The sequence below is a fragment of the Xiphophorus couchianus genome, chromosome 10 (assembly GCF_001444195.1).
Source record: "Xiphophorus couchianus chromosome 10, X_couchianus-1.0, whole genome shotgun sequence".
Classification (NCBI taxonomy): Eukaryota; Metazoa; Chordata; class Actinopteri; order Cyprinodontiformes; family Poeciliidae; genus Xiphophorus; species Xiphophorus couchianus.
Window position 1 is genome coordinate 9,422,196 of NC_040237.1, and position 21,954 is coordinate 9,444,149.

The 21,954-nt window shown below is 41.5% G+C and overlaps 1 protein-coding gene across 12 annotated transcripts in view; it reads right to left on the bottom strand.

The window, feature by feature from the left end:
* tanc2b (tetratricopeptide repeat, ankyrin repeat and coiled-coil containing 2b) overlaps positions 1–21,954 on the bottom strand; it is a 158,199-nt gene that overhangs the window by 10,315 nt on the left and 125,930 nt on the right. For 10 of the 12 annotated variants that reach the window (XM_028029480.1, XM_028029477.1, XM_028029476.1 and 7 more), the window contains 17 exons: positions 20,090–20,221; positions 11,749–11,787; positions 10,140–10,421; positions 9,872–9,996; positions 8,169–8,400; positions 7,651–7,820; positions 7,243–7,521; positions 5,448–5,615; positions 4,612–4,772; positions 4,265–4,373; positions 4,055–4,177; positions 3,720–3,956; positions 3,432–3,647; positions 2,753–2,846; positions 1,241–1,374; positions 687–810; positions 59–234 (listed from right to left, as the gene is read on the bottom strand). In XM_028029480.1, the coding sequence (XP_027885281.1) occupies positions 59–234; positions 687–810; positions 1,241–1,374; positions 2,753–2,846; positions 3,432–3,647; positions 3,720–3,956; positions 4,055–4,177; positions 4,265–4,373; positions 4,612–4,772; positions 5,448–5,615; positions 7,243–7,521; positions 7,651–7,820; positions 8,169–8,400; positions 9,872–9,996; positions 10,140–10,421; positions 11,749–11,787; positions 20,090–20,221 (2,801 nt within the window). The remainder of the gene's footprint in view (positions 1–58; positions 235–686; positions 811–1,240; positions 1,375–2,752; positions 2,847–3,431; positions 3,648–3,719; positions 3,957–4,054; positions 4,178–4,264; positions 4,374–4,611; positions 4,773–5,447; positions 5,616–7,242; positions 7,522–7,650; positions 7,821–8,168; positions 8,401–9,871; positions 9,997–10,139; positions 10,422–11,748; positions 11,788–20,089; positions 20,222–21,954) is intronic. The other 2 variants (XM_028029479.1, XM_028029478.1) reach the window with 1 other exon arrangement.

The window sequence follows — 21,954 nt, forward strand, 5'->3', positions numbered from 1 at the left end:
ATACAGTAGACATATGAGAGCAAATTAGTTAAAAATGTAATTTCTGTATCTTTCCTACCACGTCAGAGTCGCCGTAGAAGGCTGCTAGGTCAAGGGGCGTGCGTCCGTTCTTGTCTGCGTGGTCAGTGGCAGAGCCGCTCTCCACTAGGTAGCGGACCACAGATAAATGTCCTTTCAGACAGGCCCAACTCAGTGCAGTCAGACCCTCCTTATCCATTAGCGACAGAGAAGCTCCTGGGAAAAGTAACAGTAGCAGCTACACCTTCAGATTCCTCTTTTGATATTTGGACACATTTAATTTGACTGATATTAACTGAAACTATGCTCAGCTGTTTCTCTAATTGATGCATAGTTTTACAAAAAGTGATGGAAACATGCTGATCTACTAAACATTTCTAATTTCAAAGCCATGCCAACTCTCCACTGAAGTTTTAACCACTGGTGAATGGTTTTTTTTCTATTAATTATCTCTTATTCAAACATTTTTTGGGGGGGACATGACCACCTTCTTCATAATTTGAGCTGTTTCAACTCAGCTCATACAGAACGTGCTGTGTATTTAAACATTTGTCTAGTTTTCAGTTGTTTTAAACGTCTAACGGTGAAAGTAAAGGCAAACTAGCATCATCAAGCTAATGTTTTCCTGCCATCTTCCAGTTCATTAACGTTTTACTGGGACTACGTACCTTGGGAGAGTAAAAACTCAACCGTTCCCAGATGTCCCTCTGAGGCGGCCATCATTAGAGGCGTGCGACCCTGCTTATCAGCCATGTTGATGTCGGCTCCATGAGTGAGAAGGAGGTCTACAATCTGCAAAAACAAAAATACATCAAATTTACAATCTACACTTTGAACTAAATGACTTATAGTTCATTTATAGTTCACTTTAGCCTTACAAAATAATGTCAAAGTGAACCTTTTGTTGTTGTTTTTTAGCAAGACACATTTTTCACAGCTGATGGAAAAAAGTCAATTAGAAAATTCTGTTAATTACTTTGCATTGTCCCTACCAAGTAAATGAATACATTTCAAATTTAAATGTTCAGTCTTTGTTTTATATTATATTATTTTCTTAGGGGAAAATATTGTTGTTTTTGCAAGATTGCGTATAAGGATAACAGCATGGACAGCAATCTGGATCATTGAGAAATCTAATCCAAAATCAAAACTAGGTACTTTGGAAACTTTGATCACAGATAATAGATGGAAGTTTTCAAAGTGAGATAATGCTGTCACCGACCTGCCAATGTCCGTGTCTGACGGCGCTGAAGAGTGGAACAATGCCTCGTCTGTTGGGCTGAGCCACGGCGGCGCCCTGCTCCAATAAGAGGCGGCAAACCTCCAGCTTCCCGCGACCCGAGGCTGCCGTCAGAGCTGATGGCAAACATACACAGACCAACGAGAAACAAGAGAGTAATGTTGGAAATTCATGAATCTTTTTTTTTTTTTTTGCCTTTGATAAGGCAACATGCTTCACCCTCCACAACCCATCTAAAATTCTTCTTTCCAAAGATTGGTTTTCTACGTTTGACACACTTTTGGAAAGTTGCCTTATGCGAGGTCTATACACTTGTGAACATTTATTATCTTATCTAGTGAAGATTGGGGTTCAGTTGATTCCTTGTGAATTTTCCCCAATGAGTTTTGCTTCTCAATCCTCTCAGTTTTCCTTCCACTTAGTTTTCCGTTATTATGCTTGGATACAGAAAATTGCACAGCCAGCTTCTTTAGCAAAGACGTCATGCGTCTTCTCACAGAGGGTGTATTTTCGACATCTGCCTAGTCACTGATGTATTTTGGAATGTAAAGTTGTTTTCTTATTGGATTTTAATGCTATAATCACCAAAGGACCTGCTTTCAGGTTGTCACAAGTTGGCTATACAGAATTACCAATATAAATTAGCTTTTGAATTATATTCAAATGAATTGTTTTAAACTTAAAATGCTTCAAAAAACATTAATGCTGCATTAGAAAAACCACAATCTTCCCCAATACATTTGAGATGTCCTGATAATCGAGGAGAGATTTGTCTTATTCAGTGATAATTAGGATTTTTAAGAAGCATAACCTTTTTTCTAACACTGAAAGTGGTTGCTGCCCTGTTTGGATGACCTTGTTATTATCTTATTTAGTCAGCTTATTTATTTTCTACTGCAAAACACCTTTGAGATGAGGTGTGTAGCTGGGTATATTTCCCAGAATCGCTCTTTAAAAACCCGCTCTCAGAGCAGCTGTCGACCTTCTGATCCTTTACAAATGATAAATATGTGACTGAGTGAGAGCACGTTCCCTCCTCAGCAGACATTCGTGAACAGCCGTTTCCACGCCGCAGCTGGGGGAAGAAAGATTGTAATGAGGTTTTGTAGCTGCAGGTTACAATGATGCATTACATTTCTCAGCACCCTGCCACAGTACAATCAGACTAGTCATTTGAAAGCCCCCTGGAGCGACTGCTTCTCCTCCCTACTCTTCCCCTGCTTGTGAGCGACACCTCTGACTGCATCGTCACCAGCCTCTGACGCAGCAGCGCGCAGGCAGACACAACGAGAGAGATCGCTTACATCCGCACTGCAGCGCTCTGCCTCTCAGCGACATTCAGGAAGCACCCTCTCTAAGAAAAACAGTGCATGTCTGGAGAGACCCCAGGATGTTCTCCTGCAGCTGTCCAAGGACTTCACATCAAGACATCTTTTGCGATTGATTTTTGTGCGGGTTTTGTGTGTAATGCGGTTGTATTGAAGGTATTCCCACCTGTCTCTCCCCACAGGGTGTCAAAGTTATTGATCTGAGCACGCTCCACTTCCTCTTCATCTTTCTCTGGCAGGTCCAGCAGGTAAGAAACAATCTGATGGAAGAAAACACAAAAGAAGCCACACATTAACATCCTAGTTCTCTTTAATATCTTCATTTTTTTTTTTGTTAAATCACATGATTCCCCTCTTTTATGTGCAGTCTTGATGTCAGTCTAATCTTAAACTTCCATGTGTTAGGTGTATGAATATTTGGAATATGGAGTTTCTTTCCATCAGAATCCATTTAAAGTGTACTGCAAAAGTTTCAAAAACTTCAATGTATTTTATTCAGAATTTTATGTTCCACTTCACAACAACCAATTGTGAAGTGGATGCAAAATGACACATGGCTTTCATTCCCCCCCTTTTTTACAAATAAAAGTCTGGAAAGTGTGTGCATTTGTCTTCAACGTGATTTTCTTATTTAATTTTCTGGTTTTCTGAGTTTGCTCGATCAACACTCCTGAAGATACAGAATATACTACAGGAAGATGCAAAAAAAAAGTATGCCAAATATTTCAGGATATCAGTCTCCATGAGGTGGAAGTTGTGAATATCACCATTGTAAGGTAAATTCCATATGGCACAGAGAAATGTGAAATGTCATGGTAATATAGACAAATGCAGATGTGCCGTACCTCTGTGTAGCCCATGCTGGCTGCAGCAACCAGTGCCTGCTGGACTGCTTGGCTCTTAGTGAAGGCTGCCTGCTGCTGTGCCTGTGGTGACTGTTGTTGCTGCTGCTGTGAGCCCACGTTCCAGTCACTCTGGATGAGGAACTTCACCACCTCCATGTGGCCCCTCAAGGCCGCGTGAACCAGGGCGCATTGGCCGTTCTTGTCCAGATGGTCCACCTTTTACACAAAAACACAAATATTAACCAGGGTCCAATGGAAGAGTTGTGCCTCATTGTTCCCCCCACACACCTTTGCTCTCTTGCGACAAAGTGCAGTGACGATGGCCATGTGTCCGCCGGCAGCAGCGTAGGCAAGCGGTGTGAGGCCGTTTTCAGACTGGGCATCCACGAAGGCACCAAACTCGAGCAGCAGAGCCACCATGTCCATGTAGCCCAAATGGGAGTGAACGCAGAGGATGGGGGCGTTATTCAGCACCTCCGTGCGGTAGTTCACGTTGGCACCGCCCAGCATCAGAAGCCGACTCACCTAAATACACACGAAGAGCAATGCGTTAGAATTCATCTGAGAAGTACTTTCTGTGTGTAATAATTAAACACAGAGTCATCATTTATGGATCACTGTACCTTGATGTTGGGAGTGTAGAGATTTCTGAGTGATGAGAGCGCTGCAGAAAGACCCTCTGTGCTGTAAGATATCCACAAACCTTGCAAGATAGACGATGAGACGCCGACTTTCTTGCTGAGACCCTTGAAGACAGAATGTAAACATTCTTCAGTGCAATGCTTTACCACCGCTGTGCGTGTGGGTGTGTTTGCCTGGTTATAATGTTCCACCTTAAAGATATGTGCTTTGAGGATGTGATGGCCCAGTTCGATGGTCTGCTGTCTGTTCAGCTTGTTCTGCAGGCGAGAGAACCAGAAGGCCAGCAGGGTGTGTCCGCTCCTGCAGAGACAATGAACACACGCCGTCAGTGCTTCCTGTACTTTTTAAAGCTAACAGCACTGCTGGTGAAGTTGAGTTCACCAATATCCACAACTAATTCTTTACTACAGAACAAACAATACTGTAAAATTAAATTTTAGGTAGTTTTTTACTTTGTACATGTCTTTATTAAGGGTGTCTCTGATCCAAGATTTTACTGGTCCATTATTTACCTGCTCCCTCGCTTATCTGTGCTCACCTTGGGTCGCAGAGGAACTTTGTCTTTTCTCCCTCTTCTCTCCAGATCAGCCACTCCCTGAAGGAAGGGTGAACAAACATCCTGGTGCCATCCCTCCTCTTCACGAGGAAGACTGACAGGTTGTCGACACGCTGCTGAAAGTCTTCCCAGTCCAGTGTGCCCTGCCACCAAATACAATGCACATGTTAAAGCTGGAAGAAGTCGATACTGGTCAGTACTGAAATTAAAGACAAAGCTTCATGCACTTTTTGCCCTATTCCTATAAGCATAAATACATCATGCTGTCCAGTATGGCAGAAGCAGACCGATGATTTGGGTCTGTTTTGCTACCATATGAGTGTTGCGTTTTTGTACCAATGGTATACATAGGCTATGTTCACACTGCAGCCTAAAGTGACCCAAATCATTTTTTTTTGCGACCGGTTTCTGATCTTTTCATGACAGTCTGAACAACATTAATCAGATTTTCACAAATAATACCCAGGCCACCAAGGGTATGTGGTCCTAAATCTGATACATATCTGATTTTTTCAAATATGAACTGTGTCTGTACTGCCAAGTCGCATTCGCCTGAAATGTACTGTACATCACTGATACTTGACAAACGTCACTAATCTACATCCTGATACTCGGAAGCAGGAAGAAAAACAACAACTACATTAGACTATAATGAGGATTAAGTTGTTAATGTGCTGGATTAACAACTTTAAAATCCCACGATATGCCCCAACATTGTCAAATACTGATCAGGCTGGCTAAGTGTGATGTTACTGTGTATGCAGGTGAATGTAGTCATAAAGTCTCCTTCGCCTAACGTGCTGTTTCAGGTAAATTACCTGCAGCGAACCAGCATTGATGGCCTGGTATATCTGCTCGTCCGTCAGCGGATGGAGCGACGCCACGGCCACGTTGAGAAGGGGAAGCGCCCGCTCGAACGACGACTGTGTGGGGAAGCGCATGTTGCACTGCAGCAGGTACACCTCTGCCAGGTTTACTGGAACCACCTGAGGAAGGAAGGGAAAAAAAGGAAGGAAGCAGAGAATCTGAATGGTAATGCTGATTTCCTTTGGATCCCTTCTACACAACATGAATAATGCATCGTGTTTGCACGGAGCGCCTTTTGCTGCTCCACACGGACTTCCTCGGAGCGAAGAATGTAAATTTATCACTTGTCACTTCTTTATGGAGTCTGGAAGCACGTCCGAATACATGAAATTAAATGAGTCTGGGGGTGAGAGATAAAATATTTCATTACGAAAGGCACACTGAAGCATTTCGAATGCATTATTAATCAAAGGACGTGTTGGGTCCTGGCTGTTCAAAAAAGCTTTAGTTACACTACAATGCAGGTAAATAATAATAATAAATAATAATAATAAACTCTCCCAAGTATTATCTGAGGTAATTAGTAACTTATTTATTTTGGGTTAGGAAGTTTTTAAAGAATAATTAAATAAATTGCAACACAGTTACATTTACTTTCTATAAATGCTAAATGCAACACCTGGACAACATTTATTAACTCTATATAAAAGCATAACATCCCTCAGTCGAGTTATTCTACCATTTTTATTACAAAGGGAACGCATTTTGATGATGGCAGGTGGCAGGTCATCAGATGGTTGATTATTACCTTCATGATCTGCATATTAAAGCTACAGCTGGCAGAACAGCACCCAGTGCTGGGAGGCAGAATAAACAAGTGGCTAAACTCCCTTTTTCTTTTCCACACTTCCACTGGTCAAAATTCAGTTTTTTGGAATCAAATTTCTATATTACTAGGACATTTTTATATCCTCACAACCAGACCTGTGAGAAGGCATTTCCACGCCTCGCAGATTTCTTTGATTTTTTGCTGTTTTTTCCCCTCAGACTTCAAAGTTTGAGATTAAACACATTTTGGCATGATACAGATATAACCAGAATACAGAAAATGCCATTTTCAAAAAGCAAGGATATAATGTACTAAGGGAAAAATTCTCCCTAAACCAGTTTGATTCTATGTGAAAAAGTAATTGCCTCCTAATCCTAATAACTGGCTGAACCACCCAATACTGCCATCTGTGAAAGCTGGAACACTCAGGCTTTTACATCACTGTAAAAACATAAAGGTGCACTCTTCATGGTGCAATCGCTCCAAGTCATCTACATAATACAGTTTTTAAGCAAAGCAGCCTATGTAAAGTCATACCACACCATCAAAATCAGATTTAAGTATTGATTTTCACTAGGCCACTAAGCCTTGTACTTTGAATTATGATTCCCGAGTGTGTTTGATCACTGATGCAAGTCATGCAGGTCCTCACAAAGACCTGTGATGGCTTTGCAGCCCAAAGCCATCACACTACCACACCCATATGATGTTTTGTTTTCTTAAACTGTGAGGTTTAAGATGGATGTAATCAGACTTTCACATTCGAAAGAGTTGCATTTTTGTCTTCTCAGTCCACAAAAAATACTCCTAAAGTCTTTGGGATCATTGTGGGGAAATGTGAGAAGGCGACTGTGATCTTTTTTGGAGTAAAAAGAAGGAAAAGCAGAAGAAATCTGAATGGGGAAAAAGTACAGTAGTTTACCAGACTGTGTAGACGTCAAATGCTCAAAGTTTAAATGTAAACCTGAACCACCCACCTTATAGCTGGAACTTTTGAGAACAAGGTAGCCCTTCTCAATGAGGTCAAAGGTGAGCTTGAGGTACAGGTAGGACCCCTGGCTCAGGGCCTTCAGGTGGCCGCTGAGCTTGCCAAAGGTGGTGTTGTCCATCTTGCCGTTAAGCGAAATGTTGTTCTGGATTTCGGGGCTGCTGTGGATGCGGTGCAGGATGTAGCCCTGCAGGTCCTGGTCTATGGCGTCGTTCTCCTCCAGGCTGTCCAGGGAGATGCGATGAAACGGCAGCGCGTTGGTGATCTCCTGCAAGCAACATTTGATTTCAGGTCATTTGCATATTCAGGCTAAATGCATCAATGACGAGTCGAATCTGGAATCAGAAATAAATGAGAAGCGGAAGTTCAGTGATGTAAAAGCTCTCAGTTCTTTCACCTGTAGTGTTGTTCTAACCGTCACCACTAGTTTGAGCCAGGGAGGGAACTTGTGAATGGTTTTGGTGAGGAAGGAAACAACGGTGTCTCCGTAGTCCGGCTTGTGGAACTCGGCCTCATTGAGGCCGTCGATGAGGATAATGAGGTCCTCCTCAGAGTTGATTTTTCTTTCTATAAAATAATCAGTGGGGAGAAACTGTTTATCTATATGAACCTTAGCCACAGATTATAAACCTAATTTAAATTTTTTGAGTTTTCTCCATGTTCCATGTATTGTAAGCTTATTAAAAAGATTCTACAGAAGCCCAAACCAAACCCGACCCGACCACCAACAACAACCGGCGTTCCGGCGGGGTTCAGGCTACAGACCTAAACTTTAAAAGTTTACTTTACTAGAAAATACCAATGTTCAAACACAAATGCTTCAAAATTCACAACAACAAATGCTGCAAGAGTTATTGCTGTGTTATTTTAATGCTTTCATTATTTGGGTAGAATGTTCAGCAACGAGGGTCTCACCTTTGTAAAGTGCATCCAGGGGTTCCAGGACCCCCCTTCTGAAGGACGCCAAGGGGTCCTGGACACAGGAGCGCAGACTCAGGACGCTCTGCAAGTGTGGTTCCCTCAGAAGCTGCTCCCTGTAGGCGACCAGGTGCGGTGAGCGGCACAATAAGGCTGCGACGTTGTGCACAAACTCCGGCACCAGGCAGGTGTAGGCGTTATCTGCCTGGCAGTAGTGATAGGCCACCACCTGGGGGTGATAGAGTACAGAGCAAAAACTGCTGGTCACTTAATGAAGAATCCTGCATTCATCACAAGCTCTCCGGACCTTTACTAGCATTTACGTGTTACAAAACTTATTAAAGATCAGTGCTGAGGAGAACATCACCTTGAAAAATAACCGCTTTTAAAGCTGTGTGAGTGCAGAGTCCGCTTTTTTTCACCGTCATTTGGGATGGAGTCAACTTCATGGTGGATGATCGCAGCATAATGAAACATAATACTTGTTGTTTCACTGTAAGGCTTTAGCTATTAATAATTCATAGCTGCAGGCTGATTCCTAGTCAGCTCACGCATGTGCGAGCTGACTGTGGCACGACGGAGTCAAGTGTTAAACTGTCACATTTCACAGCTACGAACTGGAAACATGATCAGATGAAAGGGGGAACGGACTCAGAAAAACCTTCCAAAGGGTTTGCAGTGATGGAAAATAGTGCTGGATTTTCCGAGAGGTTTTCAGATAAAACTATGGCAGCAGGTGTGACGTAGAGGTTGAATATTCAGAGGTGATGGCAGCATCCGAGGGTAGAGAGATGGGGGAAGAGAGACTCATCAAATAAAATGCTAATTTTTTAGTCACAATGGAATACGGGGTTTTAAAACAAAAGGGGTGAAAAAGGGAACGAGTTCAATTATTAATGCCAAGAGTTAACAAGATCTAATAGCTTGGCTAGAAATGGCTTTCTTCAGATATAAATATTTTATAAGGTTCCCTGGCAAAGTTGTTTTTTCTTTTTTAAACACATCTGCATAATGCAGGAGGCTGGGACTGAGGATGCAGATGGTCGAGCAGCAGGGAAAGGAGGGATCGAGGTGCACAAGCAGACTGGAAGAACCACAGGGAAAGTGGGCAGGTGTTCGCACTTTATGTGGTTGCGCATTCAAGACTCAAAATATGTTCAAGACAGTAAAGTAGAAATTTTAAAGCAGATTCTAAACTTTTTAGATGATTGTCCCCTTTTCATCTTAAAAAAAGTTACCAGCTACAACAACATTAACACACTTTCTGTTTCAAATTTCAAGACAGATTTTCACACATCTCAGGTAATTTTTTAGACACCAACAGCTTTGTACAAACATTTAAATGCGTTGATTTAATTGGTTTAACTATTTTTGTTTTAAGAGTTTGGGCTATGATAACAATGTCCCCAATAAATTAACAGAGGGCACAGACAAAGCCTGTTCAAATGTGTAGGTATAAGTAACTAAAACCTCAAATGTCAAGCAAAGAAGTTTATTTTTCTTAAAAAAAAAAAGACAAGTTGTTTTTATTATCTTGAGATAATAGGATCTTGATAATGATTACCTTGCTTAAAACGAGATAATAGTTTTGTTGACAGTTGATTTGCTGACCTAATTTTGTCACAATAAGCTTCAATATTAGACAAAGTCTTAATCTTTGAATGGAGAGGTTTGTTTGAATAGCTGTGTGTTTTCCATACTTGTGACGCCAGCCTCCTCATGGACTCTTCCTGACGTCGCCTCATCTCAGGGGTTCCAGGACAGCTGCCTCCTCCTAGGGTGCCGTGCGTGGGTTGGGGCTGCGTGAGAGGGAGCCCCTCTCCATCTGGACACAAGACAACAAGAACAAGCTAAGGGCCAGCTCGAAAAACCATTAATCGTAACTTTGAACGGCTATTTTTCAATCAAATGTTAAAGTTGTGCTAAAAGGTAGAATTTAAACAGAGTTGAAAGTAGATTGAAGCTCACGTTTGGGTGAGGCCTGCGGGCTGTCCGAGGCGATCTGCCTCATGCGGGTGCCGTGGCAGCTCAGCGCCACCAGCCGGGAGATGATCGCCGTCTTGCCGAAGCCGATGTTGCCCACGATCACGACGCCGTGGTTGCTTCCGCCGTTGGGGTTGTTGAGGTGGGCGTCGATCTCTTGGAAGAGCCACTCGCGTCCCGTGAAGACAGAGTCCATGGTGATGCTGGGTACTTCGAACAGCAGAGGTTTGAGAGCGATGTCCTGAGGCCGATAAGGTGCAAAACGCACTGCGGGTTGCAGGGAAATGGAGGACGTTTAGAGGACCCAGAGCTACTTTACTTAATTTTAAAAAGTTCTTTTTAAAATCAAATTTGAAGATTTTTTAGCTCCCTTTAGCTGGACGTCAAAATGTACATTATATAACTGTCCGATTTTATGGATGGATGGATGGATGGACGTAAAAATGTTAATGGATGATGTCATGGACGGACAGACAGGTGGATAAATGAATGCATGGATAAACAAACCGTTTCGATGGACTTTGAGACAAACTGATGGACAGACGGATCCATGGCTGGATGCAGGGCGTCGCAAATGTATGGATGGACAGACGGACAGATGTGGGTATGAATAGACAGAAAAGTGCATCATATGGATGCATACCTGCTATATCTCCTACATGTTTGCTAATACGTTTATGTGGACAGCTTGCAGCCTTCTGTTTGGTATCACTACACCAGGCAGCAGAAAACGTAGTTAATTAGACCAGATATGATTTCAATGCTTAGAAATTTAGCAGTGGTAATTACAAATAAAAAAAATGCAACAGTAGTCCAGAAAGGGTTGTTTAAACATAAAACACTAAGAAAGTATTCATAAGTACAAATAAAAGGAATTGGTGGGATGGCGATAACCTAAGGAGTAACATCATTATATAAATCACAAGAGGGAGAAAATGTAACTACAAAGATCAAAGAAGGTGATTATTACTCTTCTAAATCCAGTGACTGCTTTCATCAGTCGCTGCCGACTGCTGCTTTTTCTCACTAGGGGGAGTCGATAAGCCAAAGTCACCCAAAGGTTGGACATGTTCTCTGCAGAACATATGGACCATTAAAGACTAATGAGGGTAAAATGAATCTGGTACACAGTTCTAAAGCTGTGTGATAAAAACCTCTGTAAACTTCAACCCGCTGCCTCTGGGCATCATCTCCTGAGCCTCGTCTTTTGAACTCTTAAAGCATCCCCTGCTTTTAATAGTTATGACGTTCATTTATATATTATATTTTTAGCAGGTCTGCTTGAGACTGAATGAGATTTTTGTTTGTATTTGTCAAACAGGGACATTTTTATCGTCTTACAAATAAATACTTTAAATGTTTTTACTGAGCCTTTATGTAATAATCCTACACAAAGTAAATGCTTAATTAGTCGACTGTGAAAAATATACATTGTTTAGTCTGTAAATTCATAGAAGTTTATGATTGCAATTTCATAAAATGTAAAATTTAACGGTTATGAACACTTTCTAAGGCACTGTAACTAGTAGCCAGTGAGGAGATTTGGGAAAAGACTGACAACCTGATGTGACAAATGAAATTTAAAGTAACTTACGTGACTGAGATTGCCAGGCATGGGTGTTATTTGCAGAAGCTGAGACGGACAGCAAGCAGAGGACAGAAAGTAAGGAGAGAAAGAAGAAGAAAAAAAAGCAAGTGAGGACAGAAATGAAAACTGCAGCAGTGTCAGAGGACAGAGCAAGGGGCAGCTCAGTTGAACAAGAAGTGAGCACACGAAAAAAGTAGCACTAGCATCAGCATGTTATGATGTTAGAAACAACCAAACTAAGGTCATTTAGCTACTAGTCTTTGAATCAACACTGAGCACATTTTTAAGCATGTCTGCAGGGCATGTTGGGGAATATAACTAGTTCAATTGTTGTTAACAAGATCAATAAATTCCCATAAAAGTAACAGAGAGAACTTCTGGTAGCAAGTCAACTCGGAATGGCAGACTCCGGCCTTGAATCCACTGCTTTATTTCATGTAGGTTGTTAGCAACATTTTAATATGAAGCCATCAACATCTGCCATGTGTCAAATCTCAAATTTCAAGCCACAGCGATAAGTCATCTCTGACAACGTGCCAAATCCTATTTTCAGTTGAGTCTTTCTTTTGCTTCCTTCAGTTAGGCGAGTTGTGATCAGATCCTTGCAGAGAGAGGTAGCTGCTGCTCAGATGACAGCCTGCGAGGTAGTTCATTTCACACTCTGCGGACTACCAGCAATAAGCATACAGAGAACCAGAGGTGCAGAAAATATGTACTCTGCAAGACAGCAAGCACGATATGGACAAAGAGTGCATTTTGCGAGTTGGCATGGATTTTTATACTGTACCATAAGTTCAGAGGCAAATATAAGAGGGTTTCAGAAATGCATTAGAGAAAATGTGGGAAAAATGCTGGACGCTTTCAAATGAAATGTTCAGTATTTGGCGTAAACATACTTTTGCTTTTAAAACAGACAAACGTGAACACAGTTTTTAAAGGACGTTGGTTTTAAGGTTGGAGAATCACATAAGTCGGTGGATGCAAACTGCTTCGAATCCTCATGCCTTTTTATGTAAACCGACAGACTTGACGATGCTGAGATCAAGGCACTGTGAGGAACGTCTTCTTTTTTGTTGCTTTTGTTGCTGCAGTTTTTGCACAAAAACATATTTTTTCTCAAACATTTGAACCCCACCTCACACCTGCTTATGCAAAACAAATAAGTGAAAATTCAGCTTCCTGAAGAGACGCCTCGTTTTGCCACTATGTGACACCTTTTCGTCTAAGAGTAACACAGAATTTGTTGTCCTGCAGCAAACAGCTCCCCAAAGAGCTTTTTTAGCCATGTTTTTTTTTTTTTCCAAGAAGGCTACCATGAGGGTGAAAAGAAATGTGATGATCACGGAGAGCATATTTCAACCAATAAAATCAGCAGAAAAAGAGAGAAAAAGATCAATCCGACATATCTAGAATTGCATGAAAAGCTGTTTATAAGGAGTGCATGGGCAGCACTAAGCTGTGTGCCAGCTGCAGCTCAGTGTAATAAAAGACGCTTCATCCATATTCCCAGGTCAGATTATTTTTTTAGTGCTAACTCAAAAACCCATGTAGTCAGAGGGAAAGAGGCAGAAAACCAACTCAACACTGATGTAATATTCTCCCAGAAAGAATGATGACCTGATGTAACACTGGTGATAAAAAGTGTAAAGACTGCCCAAAGCTGCCAGCATCAGCGGTCACAGAAAGAAGGAGCTAAACACCCAGAGCTGTTCTGTTTTAAATGTTGCTAATCCAATTATCCTGGGGGTGAATGAAAGCCTAACGTGGCTGCAAATCTCCTCCCGTACTTGTGGAATTAGCAAACCCAACGTTGCGCTATCTGGCACCATCCCCCTAAAATGATTACCCCGCCTCATACGATTTGAGCCATGCAGCCTCCGCTGCGCCACTGTGCCAGGCATTCCAGGAAAACATGGCAGCCATGTTGTGAACGGGGGCTGAGGGAGTAGTTTCAAGGCTGCTGAAAGCAAATGTATTTGTGAGGGATGGATGGATGGCGGTTGCTCATAATCCTGCCCATAACACTCTCCCTCAGGCGACGCAGAGGAAGGTATCACTCCATTTCCCCCCTTATCCTCCTCCTCCTCCACCGGCAACCTCTCCACAGCCAGACGGAGTGAGAGTCCCAGACTTTTTTAATTATTCACCAGGTGAGGATGACTCACGGTGGCAGGGCAGCCTTGAGAGTGAGGAAGAGGAGAAACTGAAGAGAAGAATCAGTGGAATAGATATTCTGATATTCTGCTTGTAGCAAAAGGGTTTTGGGAGGGTGATGATTGGGATCATATGGTCATAGAAAAACCTAATTATACTTTCTGGGGTCATCTCCACACCTAACACTCGCCCCATATCCATTGTTGTGCTGCAACTCATTCTATAGTGGCGAGCCAGCCAGGTCTTGTTTTATCCACCCATCCCGAAACCATGACACTACCACCTCTATGCTTCACTGTTGAGGTTCTTTTCCTTCATGCCAAACATGTCATCTGTTAAAGTGTCTAAATAATTCAATTTTACAATCATCTGTCAAAGGAACATTATCCAACATTGTTCCCTTGACAATTATTTGCCCAACATGTTTATCACAGAGAGCAAAGGTTTCCTGCTTGCATGCCATCTATAAAAGTTAATCTTTTACACTCACTTTCTAATTGTGTAGTGTCCTACCTACTTGCATAGAGGTAGGTATTAACTTCCATGTTAGCAGCAGTAAGAGTCCTCTGAAGACACTTTTCAAGTGGGTTTCGGAAACTTCTTTTTGCATCTTGCAGTCTGCGCTCCAGTGTGAACCTGCTTGGTCAACTAAATCTGGGCATGTTGGCAGTTATTTTGTGAAACAAAAAAGCAAAAAAAAAAAAAAAAAAAAAGAAAAAGTAAAACTTCCAACAATTTGTGTTTTTATCACCTTTAATACTGCTCAGCTCTTTATCATTTGTGGCCTAAAGCAATATTTAAAATCTAAATGCGCTTGCGCAAACTCCCATTTTCAGAATATATTTTAATCTATAGATTAAAACTTACTTTTGGAAAAGCTTACTTTTAGCAGCCAAGCCACTCCCAGTTTGTTATTTCAGTTTAAAATAATAATCTTAGTACATAAGTACTTTTCTGAGTACAGTATATTAATGCAAGGCTAGGCTTTAAAAAAACAAACATGTTAGTCATATTTTATTAAATGTGTAATGTAGCAAGTACATGATTTGAATGTAAACCAGGGATGAATATTTATTTACTGATCAATTTTAAAAGGCAGTGTTAATTTTCTGCCACAGTATTTGCATATGGGCTAGAAAGTTTTACCTTGCAGAACCATTTACAACTTAGCTAACTTCTCTATACTGCTTGTTGCAAATGTGGATAGCTTGATGTGTTGTTTTATAGCTTAACTTAGCTTTAAAGCCATCTCCCTGTTCATCTGCCACATAAAATATCCAAGAAATGCAATCAAGTCGGTGGTTGTAATGTGACAGGATGTGGGAAAGCTAAAGAAGTATTAATATGTTTCATGGTATCACACAGAAGTGATGCTTGTTTGCAGGAGAGTTTTGTTAACTGTAAGGAAGTCAGCGCATCTTTCAAGCCTTATTTCTTAAATGTATCATCCGTAACAGCACTCAGACGAGTTTCTCAGAGTTATAATTTACTCATCACTCTTGTCATGGAGTAACAAAACCATCTGGAAGTGTAATTATTTTCATACATAAAAGCCCTCAGTCAAAGTCGGATTTCCATCCATAAGCAAGAGGCAGAGAGACAGCAATGGACAGAAGGAGAGAGCAACAAAAACAAACACAAAAAAAGAGTGAAAGTGAAGATAAATGAAGGAGGAAAATGTGTGTGCAGTGTACAGTTATGTGAGGGAGTTTGCAGTGAATAGATAAGGTGGGCGATAAATCTTAGAGGTGGGCAGGCAGGAGCACAAGACAGTCCATTACAGTCTGACTCACTCTGCTCAAAACAGCAGCACTGCTTGGCCTACCCCCCCCTCCACAGGGGCTGGCATCAAAGGAAGATCGGACAAAATCAACCACAGAGACAGAGCTGCATCTGCTAGCCGGCTACCACCTGACCAGTGGATAACCTCCTCCCTGCTAATTCATGTACGAGTCTGCACCAATCAAATCGTTGGATATGATCTACAGAGCAATTATTTTATTTTAAGCTCTTCCAGAAAGAGTTTTGATTTGGATCTGCCAGCCGACACAAGTCCGGAGAAGATCACAACATGATTCACTCTTCGGTAGCTTGACCAGCTTATGACAAATTTCACAGCAATCTGGACATTAGTTATCAGTGTGGCACAAGACTGCTGTATAGAAGAAGTAGCTTCCTGCTCAGCTTCTACATATAATAGCTTCATTTATTAACTTTCATATTTCCATATTTGTACAGTTTTGCCAAAAATTTCTTACTCCTTTTTTCACCTTTTTGTCATACACTCACAATGTACAATGAATTGTATTGGGATTTTATGATAAGGCAAAACAAATGTGCATTTTTTTTGTTTTTACAAATAAGTGAGACAAGTATTTGTCTGATAGGCTAAACCTAAAGAAATGAAGTGCAGGAAACAGTTTTTATAGGTCATGTAATAAATCCACCAGGCTAAATTCTTTTGGGGGAAGTGCGGAAAATCCATCAGTAATCCAGTGTAACGCAAAACAACATGTAAGTTGGTAAAATAACACCCTAAACACAACATCCTTATAGCAAAACATGGTGGTGGCAACATTAACTTACACATCAAAGATGGAAAGATGAATGGAGCTAAATTCAGGGCAATCCTAGTAGAAAAACCTACAAATGCAGGCCACAATTTGTAACTTTTAAAAAAAAAATTGTTCTCACTACTTTGTGTTGGTCTATCACATAAAATCTCCCAAAAATACATTGACGTTTGTGGTTGTAAAGGGACAAAAAGGAAACATTAAGGGTGTGAGTACTATATAAGCTAAGTTCAGACTGCTAAAAAAAAAAAAATAGTCAAGCTAACAGCATCTCTCAGTTTTTATCATATAAAGTAAAACGAAGCTGGTGAGATTTCAAACAGTGACAGATTGATCTTGTTGGCTTTACAATCTACCAGCTTTTTTCCCCTCTTCTTTAAAAGACAGACTCATTGACAGATGCTGCTGTTTTTATTGATTAGAAGCAAATTAGTTTTTATAATTATGAAAGGCTTTAATTGCGGTACCTTTTCAGGCAAGTAAATTGCAGCTTTGATGCTCTGGTGACATAAATTAATATCTTTTTTCTTGGCCAAAACCCTTACTTTACCTTTGCTGCTACTTTTAGATGTTTATTGATCAGTATGAGAGAGACAGCGGTAACACCGTATCCTGCTGCTTTCACCTTACGTTTGTGTCATTCAGCTGACAAACAAATCCATTGTTACATACAATAGGCTCACCATGAACCATTTTCTTGCATTTTTTATCGCATCATAAATTGGAAACTAACTGAAGTTCTCAACATGTGCTTCAGGGGCTTTCCTTCAGCCCTGCAAACCAAAACTAAACCCCAGAACCCCCTCTAGTGGCTACATTGCTTAACAACCATGGCTGTGATGCTTGGTAATGTGGAGAACAGGGGGGCCTATTTAGATGAGTGGAAGGAGGATAAACAAACCTTTGCAGAACTACAAATAAATAAGACCTTCAGATATCATGGGATATCAGGCCAAGATGACAGCTACTTTTCTGTTCAATCAATTGTCTCTAAAATGAGAGTGTGTAACTTCAAGCTCTAAGCATGACCTTGAGTAAAAACCTTTTGTCATCCCATTCTTCTTGGGGGGCAAAACATGGATTTTCGATTCACTCTCATGCCCCGTCTAGCTGTGCCTCTTCCTCTGTCTCTACCAAGAAGCCACAGGAGCAGCGCACTCAGGGAGGCTCTGACACTGATCTAAAGAGGCAGAAAGCATGCTGGGATGCAGTCGTTTGGCTTGTAAACACACTCGGCTGCCCTGAGAGTGGGGGTCAGTTAAAACAAGTGGCTTTGGCAGAACCCGGCAAAGCTTTGGAAAAAAAATAAAAAATAGAGAAACGAGGGACCACCTCATCCCCCTGAGTCCATCTCCATCCACTGCCCTACATTTTTCCACACTCCTTCACTCCACGCTTTCCTGCAGACAGCTGCCCTCGAGCAGGGGAATCGCATCAAACCTCGGCTGAATGCTTTCTCGGGTGAGCAGGGTCTTAACAGGTGTTTGAAAAGACAAACAGATGCATATTTGTACTCGCTCGGGCGGCAGAGGGCAGCCATGACGGCGCTCATTACAATCCGACAGCGGAGGAGGAGGAGGAAGGGCAAGAGGACAGATAGTGTTGTGACATTTGGCTGTTTTAAAAAAAAGGGAGGTGCTTGCTGTGCGTTAGAATTAAAACAGTGTGAAGTGAAGCGGACACAAGCTGTGGCTGTTGAGACAAATTTTAGCTTTGTAGTGACACGGCGTGACAAAAAGCTCTTTGTCTGCTCTCTCCCTCTTCTGCTTTTTTCTTCTTCTTTTTTTTGCACAGAAATAAGAAAGAAACTAAACAACAGCTGAGAACGTTCAACAACCGAACCACCACATCTCTGGCTTAATACCTCACAGACACATGCAAGTCGCTCCCAACTGCAAATCTACCGCCTCGGATTTCCTTCTGAATGCTCAGTAAGATTTGGTCGTCATACTGCTTCGCCTCGCACTCCTTAGATGCTTTTGAGTTGTGCTGCTTGTTGAGGATGGGCTGAAAGGATCAGCGGAGAAGGCAACACAACAGGCTAATCACAAACAAACCTGAGACAAAGCACCATTTTTTAATTAAAGAGAAAATCCATTATGGCTGCAGGGCTCTTTAAAGGCAAAAAAAAAAAAACAAAGAAAAAAAAGACAACCCTGGTATGCAGTCTGTCAGCCACAGGGAGCCTATGATCGACACAACTACAATAAAAAGAAAGTGTACCTTTTACCACTGTTCGGGTTTCAGGTATCGGGACACATCACATATTATTTGTCCGTTGGACTCGAAGCTAGTCTGAAGCAAGCTTCACCTCCAGAAAAAAATCCAGAACAGATTGGAACATGTTGTTATTTTTTCAAGCCAAATACTTCAACTGTATTGTATTCATAAGAAAAAAAAGTCACAGGTGGTTTATCAAGGCCTCACAGAACATTTTATAAAAACTAAAGCACAGTTTCTGTGTGGTGACAGCAAAAATATGAGGGTGCAATTGGAGTTGCAGCAAATACAAAGCTAATATTATCAATTATACCTAAAAAGGATCCTTGGATTAAATTCTTGGGATTTATGACACTGTGCAGAAGTTTTCTGTCACAGTTACTTTTCACTTTATGGTTGAGAAGTCAGACTACCTTGTGACGCTTTAAAGTCATTATTAGCAACATTTCTCAAAGTTTTCTCAATCAAAAAGAAATGAGCTAAATATTTTACCACAAAAATGTCACCATATGCCCACATGCTGTGCAATATTTACACAATGCTTGGTCAGGGCTTCTTTCACACTAATAACTGCATTGATGCTATTAGCCTGTAGCTCTGCTGAGATGATAATTAAGCCCAGGTTGCTTTAATAGCGGCCTTCAGCTCGCCTGCATTGTTGGTTCTGGTACCTGTTTTCTTCCTCTTGTCAGTTCGCCATAGATTCTCCATGAGGTTTGCTGACCAATCAGCAACAGTAATACAATGATCATTAAAGCAGCTGTTGGCAATTTTGTTTGTGTGGGCTGATACCAAGTCCTGCTGGAAAATGAAATCAGCATTTCATCAGCTTGTCAGAAGATGGAAGCTTGAAGCACTCTGAGATTTCCTGGTAGATACCTAACCTGACTTCGGACAAGAACCACCAGATGAAACTTTGGACCAATTGGAGATTGCCTCTCCAATCTTCCTTTACATTCTGGAACCTAAATTTTTGACTTAAATGAAAAACTAGCTTCCATCTGAAGAAAAAAAAAAGACTTCTTCCACTCAACGTTCCATTAATATGTTTGCATACAGCACGCTGAGAGCAGGTGGCTTATTTAGCAATGATCTTTTGTGTTTTACCCTCCTGAGTGAAAACGGCTTCTTCTTATATGACTCGAGTAAGAAGTATTCCTCATAATTATGCAGGATATATGCATATTCAAAAGTTACTGTTTTTGGTAAAAAAAAAAAAAAGTAAATATCTTTCTGAGAATCTGTATAATAGTTTTGCTTGAAATATACCACTACACAGAATGACTCTATATGACAAAGCAGTTTCACTTGTTGAATTGCAATGTAATAAAATGTATGTTTTGATGATATTGTAATGTGGTGAGATACACCTGAGAGTGTGTCTGAGTGTTTGCACTCACCTCTCAGGTCCTGCCCGGAGCGACCCGGCCCGCAGGTGGTGCTCTGCCTCGGCATGCGCAGCGAGGTGCGTAATGGCGTGTGCCTCTGATCATCCAGGTACGCCAGGTCCTCTAGGTGGGCTGAACTTGTAGCTGTCGTCGTGTGTGGGACGGGGAAAGGGAAACAGCAGGATATATCAGAGGAGGAAAACAGAGAAAAAAAAAGACATACAAATGCCAGAATGCTTGTCAACAAACTCATAGTGTGCACACATACAAAAGAGCGTGGCAAAGGTTTCAGAGAAAGCGGAAAGATGGAGCCGTTGCTTCAGCCCTCAAATTCCCTCCTCTCCGTGTCTGTCACGCAGTACGGAGGCAGATGCCATGCGGCTCCTCTCAGGATTAATTAGCTTAGCAGACAAATGTCTTATTCATGGAGCAGGCGCTGTCTGACGCCTGCTGATGATTGTTTCACACCAACACTGTGTCTCCGAGGCCGACACTCAGAACCGCTGAATGCTGAATGAGACCAGTGGACGTGAACAACCCGCCTCGTCGTCGCACCTGAGCTGCACAGTTCACTCAGAGATGAGAAAACACGAGACAGGAGCATTAACATGCAGGGAGCACTCGGAGATCGAGATATGCAGCGTTTGGAGCCAATGGGGCCAAAAGTGAATTTTAAAATGGATTAATATTCTATTTAATCTTAATATTCCCTTTTCCAAACCATTCTTATTCCATACATGTTTTTCTATGAAGGAACAAGTTTTAACATTTTGCTGTATTAGAGCACACTGAGTAAAAAGTTTTATTACAATTATCTTCACTAGTTTTAAATGGCTTGACGTTACTTTAAAATTTCCCTGTTCTTCTGACTGCTTTTGTATCTCAATTCTGTTACAGCAGTTATGGTTATTATGTTTGACAGCAAGAACAAAAAAAACTGCAGAAAAATAAATAATTTTAATAATTAATTTACTCCTTTTTAAATGTTGCATGATACCTGAGGTAGTTCCTAGATCCAGTCAATTTTTAGGGGGCGTCAGTGGGAATCCATCATCATTATCTGTTGTCTCTCACCTTCTCTTTTCGCAGGCACAGGAAGCTAAGGCATTGTGATTCTCCAAGAAGAAAGCCTTCTCTCACCTTAGACTCCACAACACTGATGCCTGTCCTGTCCTGTGTCTAAAAACAGGCTTTACATGTATAGCTTAGAAAAATACTGAGCACGTCTGCTCAGTTGTATGAGTTTGTTGCTGGGTGTCTGAGTCACCCAAGTGACAAACCTTAAAAAATGAGCTACATTTGTTTCTCAAATAGGAGGGAAAATGGCAGCTGGGAATGTTGTTGTTAGAGGCTCAACCCTGATGGGAATAGAAAAGGGAGAAGGAGGGGGGTTACTGGTCGCTCAACTGGGCTAAAAGCAGAAAGTGTGGAGGCATTAATCTGCAGCTAAACCAAGGAAGAATGACTCAGGGCTTCAGGGCTGGGAAGTCTTTTCCCCCCTCTCTCTCCTTCTCTCTTTCAACTGTGTTTGAATGTGAGAACTGAAATCTGTGTGCTCATCATTCCTATCTGCAATGCAGCAGGCTGCTGGGGATCGCATTCACAGCCGCTGTGCCAATGCGCTAAGACTGCACGCAGAGCGGAAAGAAATAAAGTAGGAAGGCAGAAAAGAGTGGAGTAGGGAGAAGAATAGAAGGTATGCATTAAAAATTTGACTGTGTCGATGAAAGCTCAGTGCAATGATAGCTGCACTTCCTGTTTAGAGGACAGACAGATAGCAAGAATGCATGCATGCACACACACTCAATCAAACAACAGCTGGGCTGTCGTCCAGCACCAGTTACAGAATCAGCTGGCAGGACAAGGAGTTGTTTCAT